The following is a 25,074-nucleotide window of genomic DNA, read 5'->3' as shown; positions in this document are numbered from 1 at the left end:
AATATCTTAAATATTTGACAAATAAGCCTATTAGAAGTAGCCTACAGTTGGTTCTGGAAGAAACTGCATCAAAACTGAGGGACAGTTAATGTGGAGAAAAAAATTACTGACACAATTCGGAATTTACCATTGTTTCAATCAATGGTTTCAAAATGGTTTATTTCACTCTTCGTTTCGATCATGAACGTCTTAAACATAATATAATTCTGGAAGAAGAGTAAAAAAAAAAAAAAAATTAAAAGAGGCATTTTGAAAAGTAAAAATTGGTAAAAGTAAAAAGTGTTTTAGTTTTAATAAAATCAACAACTTTAATAAAAGTGTATTTAAAGGAACACATAAACAATATAGAAGTAAAGATAATTATCATAAATAAAGCAATTTAGTGTTATAATATTTACTTTCCTTATGTTCAATCCATCTATACCCCTTCCTGAATAAAAGACATCTTCATTTTTCAATAAAGCTGGATATATTTTAGTAAAGCAGTTAATTAAATAAAAGAATATCCTGCATTTAACCAAGAAAGTTTTCCTTCACCAAAACCAGAACGCAACGTAAAAAGAGAAGTGGCACCACCATGCACACTACATACTTCATCTATTACAACAGAGTCTTACTGTATGTTAATAAAGCACAAAAAGTCCGGAGAACCAAAAACAGGGCACATCTCAGAGGAAAAGGAGGGAGAGAAGTGTCACCAGCAGAAGGAAGAGACTCTGTTTCAATCCCTGACCGCTGTTACACAGGATTCCCTCACAGCATGTAATCTGAGCACCAGATATAGACCCCAGGGTATTTAATAGAGAGTTCCCACATATTATATCACTTGCACATCCTTTCGTGTTCATACCAATAATGTCAACTGGGAAAAAAAGAAGGAGATGTTATGTAATACACAAGGGGGGAATTACTAAAACAGGAGTATTTAGAAGGAGCAGTTCTGTTCATGCAGAAAATCACTGCAGATTGTGTGTGGAGACTGTAATCACCTTTTGTACTGAAGCACTTTTTCTGGTCAGCTGAACAAGTCACGATGTTTGAGCAGTCCTTATTGAATATGTCACAGCTGTAACACATCAGCCCATTGGAATATCGCAGCAAAGCTATATGATATGAAATAATGAATAAGAGTAGTTAATGCTATTAAATTAATACACTAAAATAAAAAAATCCCACCATTGTAAAATATCTGAAAAAGAAACTCTCTCTTATATGTTCATGTACCTGGTGCCTCTTCGGTGTTGCAGAGGTCTGTGTCACAACATTGGGGATTAAAGGACGTTTCGTTTGGTCCCAAATGTATGGCGTCAGTAACACACAGGGCAGGATCTGTGCAGTTCTTCTCACTGCTATCTAATGTACTGCCATCTACAAAAAATATATATATATTTTTTAAAAACACATAAAATAAATCTCTTTAATCATTTTCTAAATCATGCAATGCTTACTGTTGTATATGGTGATGGAGCCACATTGAAGAGGACATTTTGTTCGATTTTGCTTGCATGATGAATTGTATTCGTATTTGCACTGGTAGCATCTTAGAGCAAATACTGAAATATAAAGAGAATGTCAGTAAAACAAATAAAAAGGCATTTGTTTGATGTATCAGCATTGCAAATCTTAGAAGCATATTTTAATCTCATTAACACAGAAATGTAGTAATTTAATCAAGTAAGAATCATAAAAAGAAATACACATACCTGTGGAGAAAGAAACAGTGATGAGACCCAGAGTGATATACAGTGTCATGGCTGGAACACCTGAAGAATGAAGAATAGTGTGAAATGCACCTGAAAGGTGTGGTTTTTGAACTTCCAAAGTGAGCCAAGTAGAATAATTAGGCTGAAGTAAGGCAAATCTAAGTGAGTTTTATTTTTTTGCAACTCAAATTCGCTCACATTTGAATATTCACAAAATTAATATTCAAATGGAGGTATAGGTCAATTTCGCTAGGAACTGGTCGTGTCAGGTTATCATGACTCCAAAGTCAGTTCACCTATAGAGACACTCTATTAGATAAGGGACTTACCTCTGCTTTTAAACTTTTATCTATTCAAATTTGGATTAATTTCCCATTTGGATGCTTTGAGACAATGTTGTATAATAATCTGAACCTGCAGCATAGATCGAACCAAATTTGACTTTCAAAACAGCTGAAAGTAAGAGCATGTCTGATCAAGTATCCTTTATCATTTCTATGAAGATGAGCACATTGCAGATCATGTCGATAACACTGTACCAGAAACACATTCACTGTGATCGTTGTTACAATTTGTGCATAATGTATCTCTAAAAATGATTCTGATGTGATGATATTACAGCTTACAAATATTAAGATCAAGATGTCCACCGGGCAGAAGGTTACTCTGAGATTCAAGGTTAAGTTCCTCCACTTGAAGGACTCTAGGCTGGAGTGATACATTTTAGACCACACACAAAAATGAGCAAATGGCGCCACCTTGCGGGGGAAGGTTTAACCGCGACTAAAAATTGAGGAAATTTTCAAACAAATTTCAACATGTAGATTACAACACACATCGTTTCTTGTTCGTTCTTCTTTGCTAAAAGATACTTGTCATCAACTGTTTATTTTCGGGTAAACTTATTATTATCAATGGTTGATCAGTTTGGCCTATAGTTTCAAATCAATAAGTGTTTTTTATCAAACACTTAAAGGGTTATTTCACCCAAAAATGAAAATTATATCATCGTTTACTCACCCTCGTGTTGTTCCAAAACCGTAATACTTTCGTTCATCGTTAGAATACAAATGAAGATATTTTTAATCAAATTTAAGCCAGTTCTATACTCTCCGTTGACAGCTACGCAACTACTTTGACGCTTCAAAAGGTTCATAAAGAAATCGTAAAACTAATCCATATGAATTTTTAGTGGTTTAGTCCAAATTTTCTGAAGAAAAATTTAACTTATAAGATTGAAACATATTGAATTTAGGCTTTTATTCATAAACATTGATCAGCAAATATAAACAAGCTCAACCGAAGCTGCTTAACATGCGAGAACAAACCTAATTGGGATACAAATTTAAATCTTAATTTTATTACAATTTTCTTAATCTTAATAAATCATCTTCCTTTTTTTTTTTTTTTAATAGCATTAATGCCATGGTAACCAGTTATACTTCATTTTGTTGAATGGGTTTATTTAATCTAATTTGCTCAGATGAATTATGCTCATCGTATCAGACGTATTTGAATCACGTGTCTATTACTGTAGATGCACTGAAACATTTTGTTTATGATAAAAATATATAAAACATAATTTTAGGAAATAAATGAAAAATGTTTTATACAGATAGCCTAGCATAGGCCTACATTATTAGTCAATACTCAATCATATAGGCCTATTTATTTATTTATTTATGTTAAAAAACGACTATAATTAGCCTTTCATTCATTTTCATATCTTGTTCTAAACTGGTTGCATAGGTTTCACAACAAGACGTGTTGAATCACGTTTTTTAGATATTTGGAGTCTGACACTTTTTATTCAACATAGAGATTATGAAGAATAAGATTATAGGCTATACAAGTTTGTGGTGGAGATTTAATCTGTGAACACTTTGAGTGATAAATCGATTTTTGAACATGTTCAATGAAACAAGCTCAAATCAATCTTGCTCATCGTGTCAGAAACAGGCTGGACAGGTCGGTGACGGTCGGGCATGTTTCGCAATGAAATGGGCGTGAGAAAAAAAAAAAAAAAAAGAAGAAAAACACTAGAGAGACAGACCTTCAGTCTTTCGGACCACACTTCTAGTTCAACATTGATAGACACACTGATTAATGCTTCAAGAGATTGTGTACCGAAGACAACAAATTAGGACCCTTTTACTCTTTTGTGCATTAGTTAGCTAGTCAATATGACAACCTTGATTATTAAAGGAGGGAAGGTGGTAAATGAGGATTTTTCTGTGATGGCAGACGTGTATATTGAAGATGGAGTTATCAGTGCAGTTGGCTCAGATCTGCAGGTAGCAGCTGGCACACGGGTCATTGATGCCACAGACAGACTCGTGCTGCCGGGTGGAATAGACACGCACACACACATGGAGCTGTCGTTCATGGGCACCACAGCTGTGGATGACTTTCATATAGGTACCAAGGTAAATGCAGCCCATGAAATATGTTTTGTGCATCCATTATTGTTCCTAAAGAGTCATTTGATAAGTCATCTTAACCTACCTAAATTTTTCCTTTGATTTCCCCCTCATCACTGTGATTTGAATGTAGTATTCTTGCACATTCAGCAATGCAAATAAGCTCAGTGCTCTTGTAACAGAACATAAGGGCATCTATACATTTCATTTCACCTACTTAATACTAATATAGCCACTCAGATGTCTTACAGAACAGAACAATACATCAATTGAAGGTCATCTGATGGATGAATTATTCATTCCGAATCTTTAGACAAAATATAAAAGAAAATACTATGTGTTTTATGTTTTGTATCATATTTGATACATCCGGCTTTTATGACCCATACAGGTAAAATATGGAGTAAAAAACATATTCAATTTGGTGCAGGTTTTATTTATATGGCCAAAAAATAAGATGACGTTCTGATGGCTTGTAATATAAACCAATGAGATTTTTATAACCGTGTAGAAGACTACTTACATAAATTGCATAAATATCAGTTGTCACCATATATCTCCCAATAACAATATGCCTTGGTAAGATGATATTTAAATGTTAGTTTTATGATCAAGGCTCTGTAGTTTTTATTATGTGGGGCAAAACATATAATGCTACTGTATATACATACATACTAAAGGGCATTTTACTAGTTAAAAAACTGTGAGCTACATCAATCAGAGTGCAGAAGTCATGTAGAAGTTTTTGTGTAACAGCTTTTTCAGTAAAACTTTGATCATGTTGAAAATTTAGAGGCCTTAGAAATTCATGTTTCCAATGTGATAAGTAGGCTTAATAGGATAAAATCACTGGGGGGGGGGGGGGGGGGGGGGGAATGTACAACATAAAATAGTGGTAAATATCACAGACGAATCTGGTGCATTAGCATTCTGGTAAGTCATAACCCCTCCCCCCCTCCCCCTCCCTTTGTAAGGGTCAAAGGTTATCACCCAAGGTGATTTGGATGATACCAGAGAGTTAATTTGTAACGGTGTGTTCCAGAAACACATTAATGTTGTTTTACATCGCTACCTGGTAACATGTGTCCACAGGCCGCAGTCGCAGGAGGCACGACCATGATCCTGGACTTCGTCATCCCTCAGAAGGGGTGTTCACTCCTGGAAGCCTATGAGCGGTGGAGAAGAACAGCGGACGCCAAAGTCTGCTGCGATTACTCCCTTCATATGGCTGTAACCTGGTGGGATGACACTGTATGGCTACTATATACCACACATATATATATAAAGTAAAATAAAATAAAAAACTTGCTACCTGTACTGTGCTAACTGGGACTTGTCACTTTACTTACATATTGTTGCCCTATCTATCTATCTATCTATCTATCTATCTATCTATCTATCTATCTATCTATCTATCTATCTATCTATCTATCTATCTATCTATCTATCTATCTATCTATCTATCTATCTATCTATCTATCTATCTATCTATCTATCTATCTGTCTATCCATCCATCCATCCATCCATCCATCCGTCTGTCCATCTATATATCTAGATTAACATTAACATATGGGACTTTCTTTAGGTCAAGAAGGAAATGGAGACTCTTGTTCGTGAAAAAGGTGTCAACTCTTTTAAGATGTTCATGGCATACAAAGACGTCTTCATGCTGCGTGACCATGAGCTCTATGCTGCATTCTCCCAGTGTAAGGACATCGGAGCAATAGCTCAAGTCCATGCGGAGAATGGAGACCTCATTGCAGAGGTGAGAAGTATTCCAAGATCTTCAAATGACAATTCTGCATCGAGTTTGCTAACATTCAAATTCAGGAATCTATCATGGAATTTATATTTGACTTGAGTGGAGCAAGTTGTTTTACAGCAGATGATGGTTTTTCTAAGGAGATTCCTGGATGCATATGTAAGAGTCATTCATCATCTTCTTTACTGCTTCTAATACAGAGTATTATCTTTGAGCATCAGAATGGGCCTGTGAAGGGATTTATTTTTTACGCCCAATGCTCTCTGAGTTAAACTTCACCAGGAGTAAACCAGTGTGCATGTGTCTTTTGTAAATCATTCTTTAAGTGTAAAGCTAAACAAACAGGTCATGTTGCGCAAGAACTGGCCTGTGCCTTTAAACTAACATGAAGTGCCATTTTTGCAAGTTATATGCTGGTCAAAAGTTCAGTGGGGCATATTTAGCTATGAACAGTTATAAATGTTTTTTCCATGTGATTATAGTGTTAAGACAATAATAATAACTTGCTATTTTTGTTACATAAATACTGACCACATTCATTTTTAGACTGTCTATTGCCCAATGCAGCAAAAAACCTAAAAAAGAACCAGATGTGTCACGTTAGTATTAGAGTGGTCAGAGTTCAATGGAGAAGTTTATTATTATATGCCATTAAAAGTACAAATTTAGGCAAATTATAACGATAATATTTACGTTAGCTGAAATACATTTTGCCATCCTGACATTCTTATAATAAATCCCAAGAAATGTGTGAAATATGATTCCACTGGAGGGCACCAAATACATGAATGAGTTTTTATCATTTTAATTTTAGAATGCCCTTATAAACATATAAAAGCCCTGACAACCACCTACAAAACCTTAGGATTGTGGCAGTGAGTTTTGCTAGGCAAGCATCACTCTTCAGAAAATATAAATATCTGTTTTACTATTCTTTTCCTGCTTTGCAGGCACTACTGTTTCCTTCAGAAATGCTAATGTAGTTGGTAATAGAAGCTATAGTTGCTAAATCTGAAGAATTTCATGCTGATGCAGTGTGCTGAGACACAGTTGATGCCCGTCTCACAGAGCACCTTAAACAGTCCTTTTCTGTGAATATTGATTTGCGTGTGTGCTCACACAGGGTGCTAAGCGTATGCTCTCTCTGGGCATCACGGGTCCTGAGGGCCATGAGATGTGTCGTCCGGAGGAAGTGGAGGCGGAGGCCACACAGCGCGCCATCACTATCGCCCATGCCGCTAACTGCCCGCTCTATGTGGTGCACGTCATGAGCAAATCTGCAGCGAAGGTGGTGGCTAATGCACGCAGAAACGGTGAGTGAGCTGGGATAAGACGAGACAAGATTATTAGGTCCCACTTTATATTAAGTGGCTTTAAGTACTATGTACTTACATCGAAAAATAAGTACAATGTACTTATTTGTGTTCAGGTTGTATTGTAAAACACTTGTAAAACAGCTATTGAGGTGTGATATGGGTAAGGTTAGGACAGGTGTGGTGGTATGGGTGGGTTTAAGGGTGGGTTAAGGTGTCAGGGAAGGGCCAACAGTGTAATTACAAATGTAATTACATAAATGAATTACAGCTGTAATTACATGCAGGTATTTTCAAAATATAAGTACAATGTAAAAACATGCATCTACACAATAAGTCCATTGTATCAAATTATTAATTCCAATGTAAGTACATAGTACTTAAAGCCACTTAATATAAAGTGGGACCGATTATTATTCAAAGCAGAAAAGTTTCAAAAATATACAAGTCTGGATTTGAGGTTTTTTTTTGTTTTGTTTTTTTTGATGCAAATCATGAGGCAAGTTCATTGTGATATTAGTATTAGCGGAATATTATTACAATATTAAATAAGAGTTTTCTACCTAATACATTTTAAAGGGTTTAGTTCACCCAAAAATGAAAATTCTGACATAATTTACTCACCATCAAGTCAGATTATATTAAAAACATCTTCATTTGTGTTCCGAAGATGACAGTTGTGCTAAACGGAAGCTCAAGCATGTTCGTCTGACATGCAAGAACTAATGAGGTTCATTCTTATGTTACGCAGCACGTTTGAGCTTCAGCAAGAACCAATGAGGTTCATTCTTATGTTACGCAGCACGTTTGAGCTTCAGCAAGAACCAATGAGGTTTGTTCTTGTGCGGCAATCTGGTTCGGTTGAGCTTCTGTTTATGTTCGCTGATCAATGTTTATATGTGAATAAAAGCCTAAATTAAATCTGTTCAGCATATAAAGCAATCGTGTCTCTTCAGAAAATGTGGACTAAACCACTCACTTCATATGGATTACTTTTACGATCTCTTTATGAACATTTTAAACCGTCAAAGTGGTCGTTGCGTCGCTGTCAGTAGTTGCAGAGCTGGACAGAAAGCTCTCAGATTTCATTAAAAAGAGTGAAAGACTTAGAGGTTTGGAGCGACACGAGGGTGAGTAATTAATGACAGAATTTGAATTTTTGGGTGAAATAAGCCTTTAAAATATAATGTATTCCTATTATGGCAAAGCTGAATTTTCACATAATGTCACATGATCCTTCAGAAATCATTCTAATATGTGGATTTAGTGCTCAATAAGCATTTCTTATTATTATTTATCAATGTTGAAAACAGTTGTGCCACTTAATATTTTTGTGGAAAAACAATTTTTTTTCAGAATTCTTTGATGAATGGAAATTTCAAAAGAACAGCAGTTTTTTTTAAATAATATTTTAAATGTATTTGCTCTCACTTTTAATCTCATTTGATCATTGCTAAAAAAAAATATTGATTTCTTTCCAAAAAAAATATTTTACACCAAACTTTTTAATGGTAGTGTATAATAAAATACAATAAAGTCCCATCCTACATTAATATTCTTTCACTAAGATTATGGATTTAAAATGGTGGTCGTGCACCACTAAATGTTGATTTTATTACATTTACATTTGGACTTGCTGGAGCTGGTTTTGATACTTTTGAACTGATGTTGTTTGATTTTTACATTTCTAAACCTGATTATCAAACACTCAAAGTTGATCGTTTATCACACTGATTGTTTATCGCCAGGTCGAGTGGTGTTTGGAGAGCCCATTGCGGCTGGACTGGGCACAGATGGCACTAACTATTGGCATAAGAATTGGGCTCATGCTGCTGGTTTTGTCATGGGCCCACCCTTGAGACCAGACTCCAGCACCCCTGGATATCTGATGGACCTGCTGGCCAAGTATGTGGGAACTTTCATGATCTCATTATTTACTTAACATCTACTTCCAAACTTGCATGACTTTCTTGCTACCATGGAATACAAAAGTCACAAGATAATAAAAAAGAACATTAACAATCATGAAGCGATGAGATGATAATGTGCATTATCTTACAGTGACGATCTAAGCGTAACAGGAACGGATAACTGCACCTTTTCGGTGTGCCAAAAAGCCCTTGGGAAAGATGACTTTACCAAAATCCCAAACGGAGTCAACGGCGTTGAAGACAGGATGTCGGTTATATGGGAGAAGGGAGTGGTCAGTGCCTCTGATAGCAATGATTCCTTCATTCTCACATTTCTCTGATAGATCTATCTATCTATCTATCTATCTATCTATCTATCTATCTATCTATCTATCTATCTATCTATCTATCTATCTATCTATCTATCTATCTATCTATCTATCTATCTATCTAGTCTCAGTGCAGCACTGACCTTTGGCTTTCTCATTCTTTGACGTGAGGTGCAGCGATCACAAAAATAACTCACTATTTCTATGTTTTATTTTGCCCAGCACAGCGGAAAAATGGATGAAAACCGGTTTGTAGCTGTCACCAGTACTAACGCAGCAAAAATCTTCAACCTTTATCCTCGAAAAGGGAGAATTGCTAAAGGCTCTGATGCAGACCTGGTCATATGGGACCCAAAGGCCACCAGGTAACTCACAGCTGCCTAGAAAACTACATGTGACCTCATTTATATGCTCTAATGAATAGTGAGCCATGTTTCATTGTGCAGACATTCCTATCAGCCACTGGCCAATGTGAATACAAAATGTACTTGAAATAAATTTTATTTACTAGTGAAATAGGTCAGAAATACTTTGGGGTTAGGCATTTGAACAAACCACTAACCCCAAGTACAAAATTCTAATTCTAACAAATTCTGCAGCTTTTTGGGGAGATGTGTACTTTTACTTTTTAACTGCTCGGACTTGCTTTCCTCCAGGAGAAAATGTTCCATAGAATTACATTGAAAGAGACATTACAGAACAGAATATTATAGAGACTAGGGGTGGGGTTATTTGCCTGTACGCAATCACTTAGCAACACCTTAGAAACCACCCTTAAAGGTAGGGAAGGCAATTCTCGGAGAGGCTAGCAATAGCAAGCTAGCTTTGAAAGCATGAGATCCCACCCTCCCTTCAGAGTGCTCTACAAAACCACGCTTCCTTCAAAACGTTACAGCAGGGAACAAAGATAAGCGTCACGAGAGACTCAAAGTACCTCATGTCTCAAAGCACATAACATTACAATAATAATGAACATAAACAACCGAAAGAGCACTGAAGTGTACCACCTGACTGCTGCAAATTCATTTCAGCATCGATAGTGTTTCCATTTTCAGCGTCGATAGTGTTGCGATGATGATGCGTGATGTCTGCATGAGCAGGTGCACGGAGGTATGAAAAAACATACGTTGACAGGCAGGTAGGACATCGTATCATTACATTCGGACTAAATGCAATGATTGGACAATCATTTTATGGTCCTACGCCTTCCACAGACGATATATATACATAAATTTAAACCACTTAACTTAGTGATTGCTATCAGGATGTGAGGAGATTTTCAACCAGCATAACAAAAAATGTTTCTGGAACAAATCACCTACCCTGCCTTTAACACCCTAGCAACCACATAACAACACCCTGGCAACCAGTCACAACATCAATCATTATCATAGTGGTAGGTTACATTTTGCACAGGCAAACAGCACTCATAAAATCTAACTATCAAGTTACTGTTGCAATTCTGACACATTGACACGTCATCTTTAAAGAAAACAGAACCATTTTGCATGATACTTTGACAGGAAATTCCAAAAAGCAATGCCTCAATGTTACACAATACTGTGCCATAATGTTTTGATCATATAGGCTAATTCAAAATGCAGTCTTCTCATTTCATGGGCTTCAGCTTTTACAAATTTTCATTTCATGACTGCTTGAATTTATTTGTAATTGAATATGTTGTCAATGTTGCTGAGCCTTGTATTGTACTACATCACTTTAATAGCTGTTTTTGTTATTCAGCTGAAATGAGCCTTGTACTTGCCTTATATCAAAAATGTAATCCATACTTCACAGTTTTTGGAGGGTAGTCACATTCGTGAGAATAACTGTGAGGGCAATTTGTGAGATTAATCATAAAATGGTTTTGGCAAGTTTGCTTTAATTAGAAATTCATGAATGTATGTAGGTTCAGATAGCCTACCTGTGATGTAGGATGAGCATGTTTCTGCATGTGTGAGGATCTATATATGCTGAACATACTGCAGATGTTACTATGAAGAAGCGGATTGGCTGTTAAGACGTGCCCATAAATGGAAGAACATTAATTGTTCTTCCTGCTCAAACACGTCGTTTGTAAAGTTCATGCATGGAAGGAGAGTACGGAAACAGCAGGCGGCCCTGGGTCTTATGTAATTGGGCCACGTTGCGACGACTCTTCCCCGTGAATCTAGGCTAGCTCCCTCTAGGCAAATAACCAACTGCTGATGTGAGTTAAGCAGTGAGGACCAATGTGCTGAAACTTAGCGCACAGCAGCGCTGCATTAATCAGAGCTGAGCGCTTGTGTAAGACTCGCTAACAAGGGACCGGTGACGTGTCCTGGTCTATATTAGACAATTAGGGTCAACTGGATGTATGTTCTTAGCAGAAAATAATGAAAATCAAGACAGTTAACCACAATATTTGCACTTTATGTTTATGGTTAGATTTAAATGCCTTCCATATTGTGTCTCATAATTGATTGTACTGACAGTTCATTCAACTGTGAGATTGCATAATTATCCATCCCTCAGATAATTATCAAGATAAAGCAATACGCCAAGAGAGGCAAAGCGTTATGATTTTACCGCGGGTAATGGTTATTCATTGGCACAACGTGAAGCGGAGCTTTGTTCAAAGTTTTTTACGTTTATTAAAGGTGCATTGTGTAATATTTAGGAGGATATGTAGACAGAAATGCAATATAATATACATGCCTATGTTTTCAGTGGTGTAAGACCTTACATAATGAACCGTTATGTTTTTATTACCTTAGAATGAGCCATTTCAATACACCGCGGATCCCCTTGCATTGAAATAAACATTTTGCGCCGACATGTTTCTACAGTGATCCTAAACGGCCAGACTACTACAGAGCGCGTTTCGTCACTATGTTGTTCTTCGTGCAAAGAAGCTGGCTAGAGTCAGCGAATAAAACACTGACACAATGATGAACAAGTAACAATCATATTCGCGATAACATATCGTTTTTCTGAATAATAAAGTAAACATAATTTCTTAATTTATCTTTGTGAAGAAACCTCATTGCTTAACTGGCTACTCTGCTGTCTCAGACGATGAGATATTTTCCTGTCGGCCACCGTAACTTTTGTTGGTTGCAATTCGCAACCTCACCACTAGTTGCCACTAAAAATCACACACTGCACCTTTAATATTCATACAATATTCATTGGCCAGTTTAAACTGATGTAATTTCTAACTTTGAAATTGCGAAAATAAGCATTGTTTTCAAAACAGCTTTCTGAACACAACCCTAGTCAACCATTGCTTGTACAAACAGACAAGTCCCGCCCCCAACTCGCGCTATCGGTCAAATCATTGTAGGAGTAGATGGGACTCTCAAAACAAATAAGGGAATTATTCATAATGCCACAGAGACAGTTCATAGTTTTCGAGAATGATATAAATTGAAAATATTTTAAAAACGAAAAAGTTAGATCAGCTTTACCTTAGTTCCGTAACAACAATCTCCTGTATAGTCACATGTGCATTTATCAGCATTTTACAAAGCTTTCTTTTTTTTTTTTTGCAAGCAACATAAATATTTAAATACCACATTCAAACTTAAAAAAAAGATAAATGAGTTTGCAATATTTTAGGCAATATGTTTCAAGCAGTAGTACAACCTTTACCCTCAATTTTAGGACTGTTAGCATTCATCAATTTTTAAATGATGGAATATTTATTGTCTTTCACAGCATTATAATAGATGCAACAATAAAAAAAACATAGCAGACAAAGTATGCAGTTTTTATTTTTATTCTTAATAAATCAATTAATGGAAACTTCTGTACAGACAAATTCTAAGTCAAGCTGAACACAGTAGGAACATTAATATCCATTGCACAATGGCAGTTTTTGTTTTTAGTCGATAGCTGTCATTTTAATTTTGCTGGCTGGTTTGTCTCAGCTCTGGAGACAGATGGCCACTCGGAGCTCATTTGAACTGCTGATACAGCATGCAAAAAAAAAAAAAAAAAAAGAAAAGAAAAGAAAAAAAGCTGAATATGGGAAACAACAGATTTGGTTTGCCACTTCACACACCGTCAATTGGCTTAAATATTCCCATGCTGATGTATTATACTGTATATATATATATATATATATATATATATACTGTATATACTGTATATATATATATATAAATAAAGATGTATATGTAATGTAAATTAGTAAGTCAACACATATTAATTAATGTCCTCTAATGTCTTCTGTTTGAAATGTGCATCATTTTGTGTTGTTTTTAGGGTGATTTCAGCAAAGACTCACCACCAGGCTGTGGACTATAACATCTTTGAGGGAATGTTGTGTCACGGGCTTCCAGTGGTGACGATGTCCAGAGGGAAGGTGGTTTATGAAAACGGGCAACTGTTCACAAAACCGGGCGAGGGACAGTACATCCCACGGAAACCCTTCGCTGAATTTGTGTATAAGAGAATTAATCAGCGGGAAAAGGTAAGTCAGGATTGGGCTTTACTCTAAGAATGCCCAGCATCCCCTAAAATTTCATAAGAAATGTGGCCATTGTGCTGTATGATCTGTTGGTGAGCATACTTTGTTTTTTAGGTTGGAAAGCCAAGTGCTGTGTGCAGAGAACCGTACGCTGGAGAAGTCGTATCTACTGTATAAGACCATGAGTCATAGAGGAAATGTTTTAAGGAAGATGAATGTGCAGTATTCATTTAAAAACAAAGATTGCGGTTGTAACCACAAAAAGGGTGTTGCAGTTTCATGCCATAGAAGAAAGTTCCACAAATAACGTTTTATTCTCTAGTCCTGTTGAAAATATGGTGCTGTTAAGAACCCAGAAAAAAAACTAGGTAACACTTTATATTACGACCCGCAAACAACTGCGTAAGTAAACCGAAATTACGGTGTACGTTTCTGTAATTATAGTGTAGGTATAAGGGAACAATATGTTAAGTTTTGGGTAATAAAGTGCTAATAAGCAGATACAACCTGCAAAGAACTTCGTAAGTAAACCGAAATTACGGTGTACGTTTCTGTAATTATAGTGTACCTCCGTGTATGTATAAGGGAACAATATGTTAAGTTTTGGGAAATAAAGGGGTAGGCTACAACCAGATATACAAGCAAATTATTTATAATGTAATTATTTTAAAACTAACAGGTATCTATTCTGTTAATATATTCCAGGCAAAAATTGTACGTCTGTTGTATATAAAAGTTTTTATCACATTTCTGGCAAAATATGCTCTTGTGCAATGTATATATATATATGGCTGTATGTAAGCACAGTATGATAAAAATTGAATCTGAAACAATTTTATAAACAGCTGATTTCGAAAAACATTGGCAATGCTATTTATTGGCTTTTCTTACTAAACTACTTAACGTTAAGCCAAAAAAAATTAGTTTCTGCTATGATTTTAATCTAGAACGTACCATGTACTTACCTTATCACGTCGTATTGCAATGACACTTAAATGTCAGGGCAAATATACTGTGTAATTAAAAGTTTTTTTTGTTTTGTTTTTTTAATAAGAGTACCTTTCTCTGTAATTACTGTGCAAATAGTGTTGTTTCGTATTGTTACATAGTAAGTAGATAAAAACTATATACAACAGACGTACAATTTTTGCCTGGAATATAGGCCTATATTAACAGAAAAGGTACCTGTTAGTTTTAAAATAATTACATTATAAATAATTTGCTTGTATATCTGGTTGTACCCCTTTATTACCCAAAACCTAACATATTGTTCCCTTATACATACACGGAGGTACACTATAATTACAGAAACGTACACGTAATTTCGGTTTACTTACGAAGTTCTTTGCAGGTTGTATATCTGCTTGTTACACCTTTATTACCCAAAACTTATCATATTGTTCCCTTATAGCCTACCTACACTATAATTACAGAAACGTACACGTAATTTCGGTTTACTTACGAAGTTCTTTGCAGGTTGTATATCTGCTTGTTACACCTTTATTACCCAAAACTTATCATATTGTTCCCTTATACCTACATGGAAGTACACTATAATTACAGAAACGTACACCGTAATTTCGCTTTACTTACGCAGTTGTTTGCGGGTCGTAATATAAAGTGTTACCAAAAACTATCCCCAATTATCCCCAAGAACCTTTTGTGGAATGGAAATGTTTAATGGATGTTAATGGTTCTTCATGGAACCATCAATGCCATTAAAGAACCTTTATTTTTCAAATTTTACTGTGAAAATGGTGCTGCAAAGAACCATTGAAGAACCACTTATTCATTAGTGATGAACTGATCAGTACTGAGATTCTCCTACTTTGTGTTTTGAGTCACTCCCAAAATAACACCATACAGTATTGTTAAATACAGAATGTTGGAAAGCCAAGTGCTGTGTGCAGAGAACCGTACGCTGGAGAAGTCGTATCTACTGTATAAGACCATGAGTCATAGAGGAAATGTTTTAAGGAAGATGAATGTGCAGTATTCATTTAAAAACAAAGATTGCGGTTGTAACCACAAAAAGGGTGTTGCAGTTTCATGCCATAGAAGAAAGTTCCACAAATAACGTTTTATTCTCTAGTCCTGTTGAAAATATGGTGCTGTTAAGAACCCAGAAAAAAAACTATCCCCAATTATCCCCAAGAACCTTTTGTGGAATGGAAATGTTTAATGGATGTTAATGGTTCTTCATGGAACCATCAATGCCAATAAAGAACCTTTATTTTTCAAATTTTACTGTGAAAATGGTGCTGCAAAGAACCATTGAAGAACCACTTATTCATTAGTGATGAACTGATCAGTACTGAGATTCTCCTACTTTGTGTTTTGAGTCACTCCCAAAATAACACCATACAGTATTGTTAAATACAGAGTATTTAACAATTACAGTTTTTTCTTTCCTTTCTTTTTTTTTTTTTAGCTACACAATGTTTGAATACAATTTTATTTTCTGTCCTGATCAGACTCTGAGAAGACAAGTCAGTTTTGGACACACACACACACACACACACACACACACACACACACACACACACACACACACACACACACACACACACACACACACACACACACACACAACGGTATTTTACGGTATTTGTGAGCATAAGAGTCATCTTTCAAAACTATTTAAAAATCACACCGAACCCAAACTTTTGAACAGTAATGTACATGTTTTATGCTCATCATTGCTCAATGACTACCACCTCAATTTGAGATCGTTAAAGGGTTAGTTCACCCAAAAATGAAAATTCTGTCACTAATTACTCACCCTCATGTCGTTTCAAACCCATAAGACTTTCGTTCATCTTCAGAACACAAATGAAGATCTTTTTGTTGAAATCTGACACTTTCAACTGACGCTTCAAAACAATCATAAAGAGAGCGTAAAACTAATCCATATGAATTGAGTGGTTTAGTCCAAATTTTCTGAAGAATCGATTGCTTTATATGATGAACAGATTTAATTTAGGCTTTTATTCACATATAAACATTGATTCATCATAAAGCAATCGAGTCTCTTCAGAAAATTTTGACTAAACTGCTCAATTCATATGGATTAGTTTTACGATCTATTTATGAACGTTTTGAAGCGTCAAATTGCGTATCTGTCAATGGAGGGACAGAAAGATCTCAGATTTCATCAAAAATATCTTCATTTGTGTTCTGAAGATGAACGAAAGGCATACAGGTTTGGAACGTGAGCAGTTAATGACAGAATTGTCATTTTTGGATGAACTATCCCTTTAACCCCTGAAGGTACAGACACATGCAGGGCTGGATCATGGACCGGGTCAGTTGGGCTAGTGGAATGCTTCAACCCGTGTGGCACGACATTGCCAAAGTAAAAAAGAAAACCAGGGCCCTGATCACATACAGTGTGTGATGACCACTAGGGCTCCTGGGTCTATTCAACACAAACTGACCACTAGGTCCCATGGCCTATCATCCCATTTCCATTGCCTTCTATACTCAGACCACTGGGTCACCACAAACAGAACCCAGTGCAATGTTAAGTTGCACTTTTTGATAACAATGCATGTCAATTCTGTTGTCCACATGTACTCTATCAAACCTGCGATAATGGCTGCTTGGCAGAGTGTAACAAACTTCAAGCATATTTAAACAGCGTCAGGGTTTGTTCTGTGCTTATGGAAGAGTAAGGGGCACCAAAAACTGGGCTGCAATAAAAACAAAAAATAAATTATTTTGTTAATACAATCCACATTATAACAGCTAATGCCAAAACATAATGCAAGAACTTGAAAGCAGATGCTTTATAGGTTCGATTTCACACATAATACTTTTCTGAAATGTCACAACACAATTTGCAATGCATAACACTACATAAACATACACCATATGTTTCTGGCCTTGGTTGCAAAGCTAAATAAGATCAATTTACTAGAGAAGCAAAACTGAAGACTTGTTTTCAGAGAATATAGTTTGAATTAAACATTTTTCTTACCCCACTGACATTTTTAAAAGCATAAATATTATGCTTTTAAATATTATATTTATTATATTTAAATATTATAAAATAATGCTAAACCAAATTGACTGATTTCTGCTTAAAACAAGAAAAAATAAACTTAATTCCAGATATGTTCTCCTAAAACAAGTCTATATCTTTACACAATTTTACTGTTCAAGTAAAATGATTCTCTTTTAAACATTCTAAAAATACTGATTTAGACACTGATGTTGCCAAAGTGAATATGTTCAGCACTACCAACCTGCATGGCTAAAGTCTTCAGATCTCCTTCATGTTCTTCCACTGTAGACTTGCACCGCTTTCTTAAAATCTTTGCATGTAGATAAGCAGCTCTTTTCTTTGCGACATCTGAGAAAAACTGCTCGGATAGCACAACCCTGAGCTGGACTATCTGTGATGACAGCAGAATCAGAACAACCAGCAAGACCAGGACGACAGACAGAGGAACCAGAGATTGATAGAGCCATAGTTCTGGTTCAGGCAAGCACTTCTTCTCAAACAGAGACACCGTGTAGGAAAAATCAGCCCCTTTTGCATTTTCCTTAACAGATAAACCTAGAAATAATGTATCTTCCTTTCAAAACAAAAAAAGGGAAAGTGGAGAGAAGAAAATTAGAATTAATTAGAAAATTAAATTTTCAGACATCAAAAAATATCAGTGGCAGTTTTGATACAGTTTGATTATGAAAAGGATAGTTCATCGTTTTTAATTACACCCATGTTATTCTAAAACGGTATGACTTCATTTTTTTGTGAAGCACAAAAGAAGAAATTTCGAAGAATGTTGTGGTACAAACATCATTGGACCCATTTGACTTTAACTGGAGATATTTTTTAAAATAATATATTCTTTTTCCACAGAGGAAAGAAAGTCATACAGTTTTGGAACGACAAGAAGGTTAGTAAATTAAGACAACATTTTCATTTTGGGGTGAACCATCCCTTTAAATATAGCCTACAGAAATGAGGATCTATGTTCACACAAGCAACACATTTGTATTTTCTTTAATGCACACACAGTTCAGTTATGAATAAAACTGGATTCTATATCCAACGTGAAACAAGAACAATACGTTTCTGTTATAAAAGATTGAAACAGGATTCTTTAGCCTAACTACCTTGCTTTTATATGTAGAAATATATGATCGATATCTGTGATAACGTTCACACAACAGCAGAATATGCTGGTTATTCCTGTTTGAAATGCTAAATTCGGACAATTTAGTTTTGACAGAAAGTTATTAGCTGTAGAGTGACTCAGGAATGTCAAAGTGGCAGTGCATGGCTTCGTGCACAAAAACACAATGCGTTTGTCAATCGTTTTGGAGCGTTAAATACAGTTCAGTATTTAACGTATATGTAGGCTATAACACTATTCTATCTTACCTGGATTTTTATCCCCACAGGAACATGAAGTGGCTCCAGTTCCCCGAGCCGCTTGCTCAGAACCACAATAAGCCAGTAAATCAGGCCGTCGAGACTAATAAACACCAGCCAGGTGAGACAGTGTGTGAATATAGGAATACTGAACTTGAGCATGGCTTTCCACTGCCGACCGGTCGGACGGATGGACGGGGTCACTATATAACGTTCCGATTCGCTTTTGCTGAGCGGAAGGACACACGGTTTGCCCTTCTCCCTTTGCTGCTCGTCAAAACAACGGAACGTTTTCGTGATGTATATGTTGTTGTGCTTTTTGTCCACATGAAATCTTCTCAGGTATAAAGCAGTGAGGAGCACAATAAATAAAAGACCTAATGTTGGAGACAATATCTTTCCCATTGAAGACAAAGCATTGGTCACTGCTAACACACTCTGCGCGGTCTGGTTTAGAGCCTGTTCGGCCTCAGAGAGGTGGACTTTGAAGAGCTCAGAGTCCACCTTTGCTTTAAGAATAAAATCTGCATGGTAACTCAAAACCGGAAAGTTTATAAAGTAACTTTTAAGTTGATTTCCCACCCACATTAGCATTTTAATATAATTTCCGAGGGGTTCTGTATTGATATCCAGTAACTTTTCCTCCAAGTTGCAGAGGAGGCCTTTTGCAAGCAGTCTCATGTTCTGTAACGTGTTCTGGATGTTGAAGAAAATCACTGAACTGGTTCCTAATGTGAGAAGAAGACTCTTCACTTGCTTCATGCCCATCGAGATCAAAACCAGGGCTCCGAAACAACGGATCCTTTCTGAGAAATACATCGCTGGTGTTAAGCTTATACAAAAAACACAAGTGAGGGGAACCGAGACCTCCTGAACACATTTGAAGGAAAAGTGAAGGATGAGGAAGAGGAAGGTGCTCAGAATGAGGCTGGTGGTAAAGCAGCTCAACAAGAAGAGTGTTTTTTCCTTCCAGCTTTTCGTGTTGTTGGTTGTGTAGAGAGCACATGTTCTGGACCAGACCCATCGTACTCTTTCTGCCAGCTGATCAAATTTAGTTTGAATCATCATCGTCTCACTAACCTGAATTAACATGAACAGAGATTTTGAAATTGGAAATGACGATGGCTTATGATTTCATCACTACATGAAATGGTTAATGAGCCCTACAATGTCTGCATTATTTTGATTGGGCTCCAAAACATATTTAGACATTTAAGCCAAACTTAAAAATGTGAATATCATTGCATTAGATAACAAAATATCAAATCAAGTAGTTAAAATACAGTAGCACAAACACACTTTTCTTGTAATACCTTTAACAACAAAAAAAAAAAGTTCAGACACATAATATGACGAGAATAGATGGTTAATTGCAATAAATAGCTCAAAAAATGTTTTTATCAGTGTAGCTTGAGGTTTTATTCTACTGATATTGAAATTTGATATAATGTTGACTGAAGCAACAATAAATCTGTTAATACAATTTAGTCTCTAATATAATGAAACATTTGATTTTGTACAGTGATGACATAAAAAAAAAAAGAACCTATATCCTCTGTTTTGATTTTACAGTAAGATAATTTATTTGAACTTACCTTTTATTTGTCTGGAATTGTATCAGCTCATGATTGTGTTGTGGCAGTCCAGAATTTATGTGTCAAAGCAGGAGGAAGCTGTATTATCCCCAGTTGTTTACTTCCTTTTTTAGCCATCATCTCAGCACTTACTCATAACCACAGAATCGCGCTGACAAAAAAACACCTTGTGATTAATATGTTCCATGACCAAAAAACAACATAATTCTGTTGTATGTGGAAAGCTGTATGCTTGCTTTCAAAGTATCTTGATCATTTTGATAACATGTAGGAAAACACATTTCTTGTCTTTAACTAATGTACATGCAACCTGGGGGTGCAGCTTTAATAAACAGGACCTATAGGACAAAATTATACTATATGATATAATAAATGAATAACTTAATAAATAAAACAAGCATTATTATTATTATTATTATTATTAAGTATTAATTATTATTAATTTCTTAAAAAAAAGTTCCTTATTTCCGATGTATTTATTATTTTCCTTATTTCTTATTTTCCTTATTAAATGCTGTTCTTTTGAAGTTTCTGTTCATCAAAGAATCCAAAAAAAAAATGGTACACAACTGTTTTCAACATTGATAATAATAATAAATGTTTTGAGTAGTAAATCAGCATATTAGAATGCTTTTTGAAGGATCATGTGACACTGAAGACGAGTAATGTTGAAAATTCAACTTGGCATTACAGGAATAAATTAATTTCAAAGTATATTCAAATAGAAAACAGTTATTTTAAATTGTAAAAAAATATTTCATAATATTACTCTTTGCAGTATTATATATATAGTGTTTTCACATTTAAATCTAGACTAAAAGACGCATCTCTTTAGCCAGACATTTACATAATGCATCTCATAACCTTGTACTCCAGTTATATCAGATCAAATGCACATGATTACATTTGCTTGAAATGTTATGAACAGCAGCTTCGCTAATTAATTTCCATTTGCTTTTCTATTTTCTCTTTGGATGACCATCCCGAGGTAACTATGTCAGCTCCAGTTTGGATCCAGTCTCTTACAAAGAGTTCAGATGACCCAGGACTTCAGATGACGGCAACTCTGAATCAACATGCACAGTGCTAAATTTTCTATATATTATAATCATTATGTTCACATCTTGTAATAATTACTTCAATGAGCTCATTGTTTCTGCCTAAAATTTATAAATGATGTTAGCTAACTGCGTGATTTATCTACATTTCTGAAATACATAACTTGGACACAGTCACCTCTGATAACAGATCACTCTAAATTGTAATGTAGACGCATGCATTTTCTGTAAAGCTGCTTTGAAACAATAGAATACAAATAAATGTGAATTGAATTGAATACACTGTACATTGCCATTTATGCCATATATAAATATATCTGTGTTTTCATGTCACGTCAGGAAACACTATAAATAGAGACTTGCTGCTTTTGTTTGTGAACGCTCATTTTCCAGTGTAATATCCATTTTTTATTTTTTAATTTGAAAAATAACTTACATAAATCTCTGTACTCAACCATACTTGACCAAGACATAGCCTTGGCATGAACACATTGCACCAAAAAAAAAAAAGAAAAGAAAAAAAAAGAAAAAAACAATAGAGAAGGCATTTGAAATAGAATAGAACATACCTTTGACATCATGAGACATTATCCCACTTCCATACATTTAGAGTGTTTGCTTTAATAGAGATCTCTTTTCAAATTATGTAGATTGTGAAAAACGTACACTGAAATCATAAGTAGGACTGAAAACTTGATAAACACATTTTTTTTTTTTTAAATCAGAAAAATGTAGAGTTAATTTTCATAGGAAGAGGTATAATGTCCCAGTGCATATTTCCATTCAGGCATTGAAACTAGGAGTCATAAACTGCTCAGATATAAGAAGCTCTGATTATTACTAAAAAATAGAAAATAAAAAATAAATAGGTCTTGGCTTGTAAATAAACTAACAAAAATATATTAAATGACTTCTACTTTCTTGAAACGAAGAAATAAAAACCAAAGGTATATCATCGTGTGGCAATAGCATCGTCCCGATGTGCATTTCTCTGCAGACAGCATCATGCTCGGAAAACTGTACAGCACAATACTGCGAAAGTCAGTGAGCTGCAGCCGCCTCCGGTAAAAAGATCTCGGAAATTTGGGGCTCTTTTGTCAGGAATGCTGCAGCTCATATTTCCGTAAAGATATAAAAATCCCTGGTCACATTTTCCTTTAAATTTTCAACAAAGTATGATTTTACAAGGTGGAATGTTCATTCGGAATTTTGCCCTTCTGGTCAGTGTGAGACCACTGCCTTATTTTTTACGAAAATTCAATTCGGGGTGAAGGGGGGGAGGGGATCGTTGTCGACATGCACTGTACAAGAAACTGCAATTTTTTTCTCCAAATATCGTCTTTATCAAAACATGCTGAGTTACTGTAAGATGTGCCCAAGCCATGTTGCCAAAAACCCTTTTCAACATGCTTGTTAAACGAATGAACTTCAAACAATACAGACTAAAACTAGAAGAGCTGAAGAAATGAACAGCCCCTGAAAATTCAAATGAAAAAGAACTGGAACAATATCGGGGTGGAAATCTGACAACGGAAGCAAGAAGTACAGAGAGTTTACCCTGGGACAGGGGAGAAGTAGAGAAACATGTACAATTTGCACATCATCTTTAGCTTCATAAGGCTTACGCCTTTACAATAATAAATCATAGACATTTATTTTTTACGTCTTTGTCACATGAACAGATTTTTCACTGTAAAGAAAATGTTTAGCTTGTCATTTAACTGCTTGTCTGTAAAAATACGGTAGAGAGACCAATGAACGGTCTACAGGACAAAAAAAACAAGGTTTCAAGGTTTTTTTTTTTTCTTCTTCTTCAAATCACACTGTAGCATTCACTCCCCATGAAAACCATGCACTAGTGAAATTTATCTTTAAAAATAATAGAAATGGTTGAAAATGGCTGATCCGGTTGGTTTTTTCTTTTTCTTTTTTTCTCATCATCTTTTTTTTTTTTTTTTTTTGCAAGTTGCAGTCTGAGAAATTTATTTATTTTCTATTTACTTTTTTTTTTTTTTTTTTAAAGTTCAGCTAAAGTTGTGTCCATGCAACAAAAAACTTGTTATTTCCTCTTTAGGTTTCATACAGTATCAAGAGAAGAAATTCAATTTGATCTTAAAAGATGATTCAAACCTACATGTCATCTCTGTATTGATCTAGCAGAATCTTATCTGGGGAGTGAGGTGACCATTCCCGCGTCATATTCTTGTTTTGTGTGTACATTTCTGGGTCTGTTGGCATGGCTTGACCCAAGGAACACTGTTAGCCCATGTAGATACAAATACATCAACATTAAAAGAAACATAAATGGAAAATGAAAGTCGAAGAGAACGTTTCACCCCATTTCAAAAAGGGCTTCTGAAGAACTCAACATTTCGCTTCTCAGTTCAGGCTCAACTCCAATGGCTTCAAATAGGCTCTAAAATCAAGAATTGTGACGTTCCATGAGCTCAGGAGCCCATTTCCAGCTTCGTCTCGTCCCTACCCTCTAGGGGGTGCTCTTTGCGCACGATGTGTGCGGCATTTTTTTTGCGAGCAAAAACAGGACCGCTTTTTTCACCCCTAAGAAACAAGCTCTGAACACACAACATCAAGCATGCAGTGTTACCGGGGGGACGGGACCTGTCGCAATTCTCAAACTCCACCCATTGGCTGCTACAATAACGCTATATTTCAGGAAACTGCTACGAGCGACCGAACGGCCCGGACCCGCTGTCGAGAGATGACTGGGAAGCTCTTCTGGTCAACGGGGCCAAGGATGGGTCGACCAATGAAGAGGGAGGAAACAGTTTGAACCAGCCAATAACCATGTTGGACAAGTCCAGATCATCTAAAAGTATCTGAGCGGCTCCCATGAAGGATTTGTGGTCCATTCGTCCATAGTCTCCCCACACAATGATCTACGATGGGAAGAGAATTAAGAATTAATGAATAGGCTGAGGCCAGGTCTCATAACAAAAAAAAAATAATAATAGATGACTGAGTAGATGGGCTGCTGTCACTTTAAGAACTGATGCACGGATCCATAATACTGTTACATGTGTTTTCTTTATCAACTGTTTACGTTCACTTGAAACATAACTGACTGTGTTTACGTGAATACTCGCCTAGACCGGCTTTTTGACATTATTTTTTGTATTTGACAGTTTA

General features: G+C 35.8%; 3 protein-coding genes across 28 annotated transcripts in view; 1 reads left to right on the top strand and 2 right to left on the bottom strand.

The window, feature by feature from the left end:
• Window positions 1–3,768: 3,768 nt before the first annotated feature.
• Window positions 3,769–16,129, top strand: dpys (dihydropyrimidinase). 2 transcript variants are annotated; one of them, XR_013823606.1, is made up of 10 exons: window positions 3,774–4,129; window positions 5,216–5,374; window positions 5,710–5,889; window positions 7,010–7,199; window positions 8,948–9,104; window positions 9,261–9,402; window positions 9,661–9,803; window positions 13,687–13,894; window positions 14,006–14,340; window positions 15,183–16,129. XR_013823606.1 is itself a non-coding variant. In XM_079893737.1 (9 exons), exons 1-9 carry the CDS (start codon window positions 3,887–3,889, stop codon window positions 14,066–14,068), a joined length of 1,485 nt encoding a protein of 494 aa, XP_079749863.1. In that variant the 5' UTR covers window positions 3,769–3,886; the 3' UTR covers window positions 14,069–15,617. The 2 variants fall into 2 exon arrangements, 1 of the variants encoding a protein (XP_079749863.1); XM_079893737.1 differs by having other exon boundaries at window positions 3,769–4,129; window positions 14,006–15,617.
• Window positions 16,130–16,321: 192 nt separating this feature from the next.
• On the bottom strand, window positions 16,322–20,916 carry dcstamp (dendrocyte expressed seven transmembrane protein). The gene is made up of 4 exons (XM_079893738.1): window positions 20,870–20,916; window positions 19,284–20,354; window positions 18,139–18,471; window positions 16,322–17,583 (listed from the first exon to the last, which is right to left on the bottom strand). Exons 2-4 carry the CDS (start codon window positions 20,340–20,342, stop codon window positions 17,524–17,526), a joined length of 1,452 nt encoding a protein of 483 aa, XP_079749864.1. The 5' UTR covers window positions 20,343–20,354; window positions 20,870–20,916; the 3' UTR covers window positions 16,322–17,523.
• A 1,439-nt stretch (window positions 20,917–22,355) lies between these two features.
• Window positions 22,356–25,074, bottom strand: part of rims2a (regulating synaptic membrane exocytosis 2a) — a 190,092-nt gene continuing 187,373 nt past the window's right edge. For all 25 annotated transcript variants that reach the window (XM_079893722.1, XM_079893732.1, XM_079893733.1 and 22 more), the window contains one exon: window positions 22,356–24,824. In XM_079893722.1, the coding sequence (XP_079749848.1) occupies window positions 24,609–24,824 (216 nt within the window). In that variant the 3' untranslated portion in view covers window positions 22,356–24,608. The remainder of the gene's footprint in view (window positions 24,825–25,074) is intronic.

This window comes from Squalius cephalus (genome assembly GCF_949319135.1).
Source record: "Squalius cephalus genome assembly, chromosome: 15".
Classification (NCBI taxonomy): Eukaryota; Metazoa; Chordata; class Actinopteri; order Cypriniformes; family Leuciscidae; genus Squalius; species Squalius cephalus.
Note: the sequence above shows the minus strand (reverse complement) of the source record. Positions and strands in the feature narration are given on the sequence as shown.

Bases quoted from the DNA above. Each gene is read 5' to 3' on its own strand.
- dpys (XM_079893737.1), top strand. From the start codon at position 3,887: ATGACAACCTTGATTATTAAAGGAGGGAAGGTGGTAAATGAGGATTTT. The intron at 4,130-5,215 runs GTAAATGCAGCC...ATGTGTCCACAG, and splicing joins ACTTTCATATAGGTACCAAG to GCCGCAGTCGCAGGAGGCAC. The intron at 7,200-8,947 runs GTGAGTGAGCTG...GTTTATCGCCAG, and splicing joins GGCTAATGCACGCAGAAACG to GTCGAGTGGTGTTTGGAGAG.
- dcstamp (XM_079893738.1), bottom strand. From the start codon at position 20,342: ATGATGATTCAAACTAAATTTGATCAGCTGGCAGAAAGAGTACGATGG. The intron at 18,472-19,283 runs GTAAGATAGAAT...TTGTTTTGAAAG, and splicing joins CTGTGGGGATAAAAATCCAG to GAAGATACATTATTTCTAGG. The intron at 17,584-18,138 runs GTTGGTAGTGCT...TTTTTATTGCAG, and splicing joins TGAAGACTTTAGCCATGCAG to CCCAGTTTTTGGTGCCCCTT.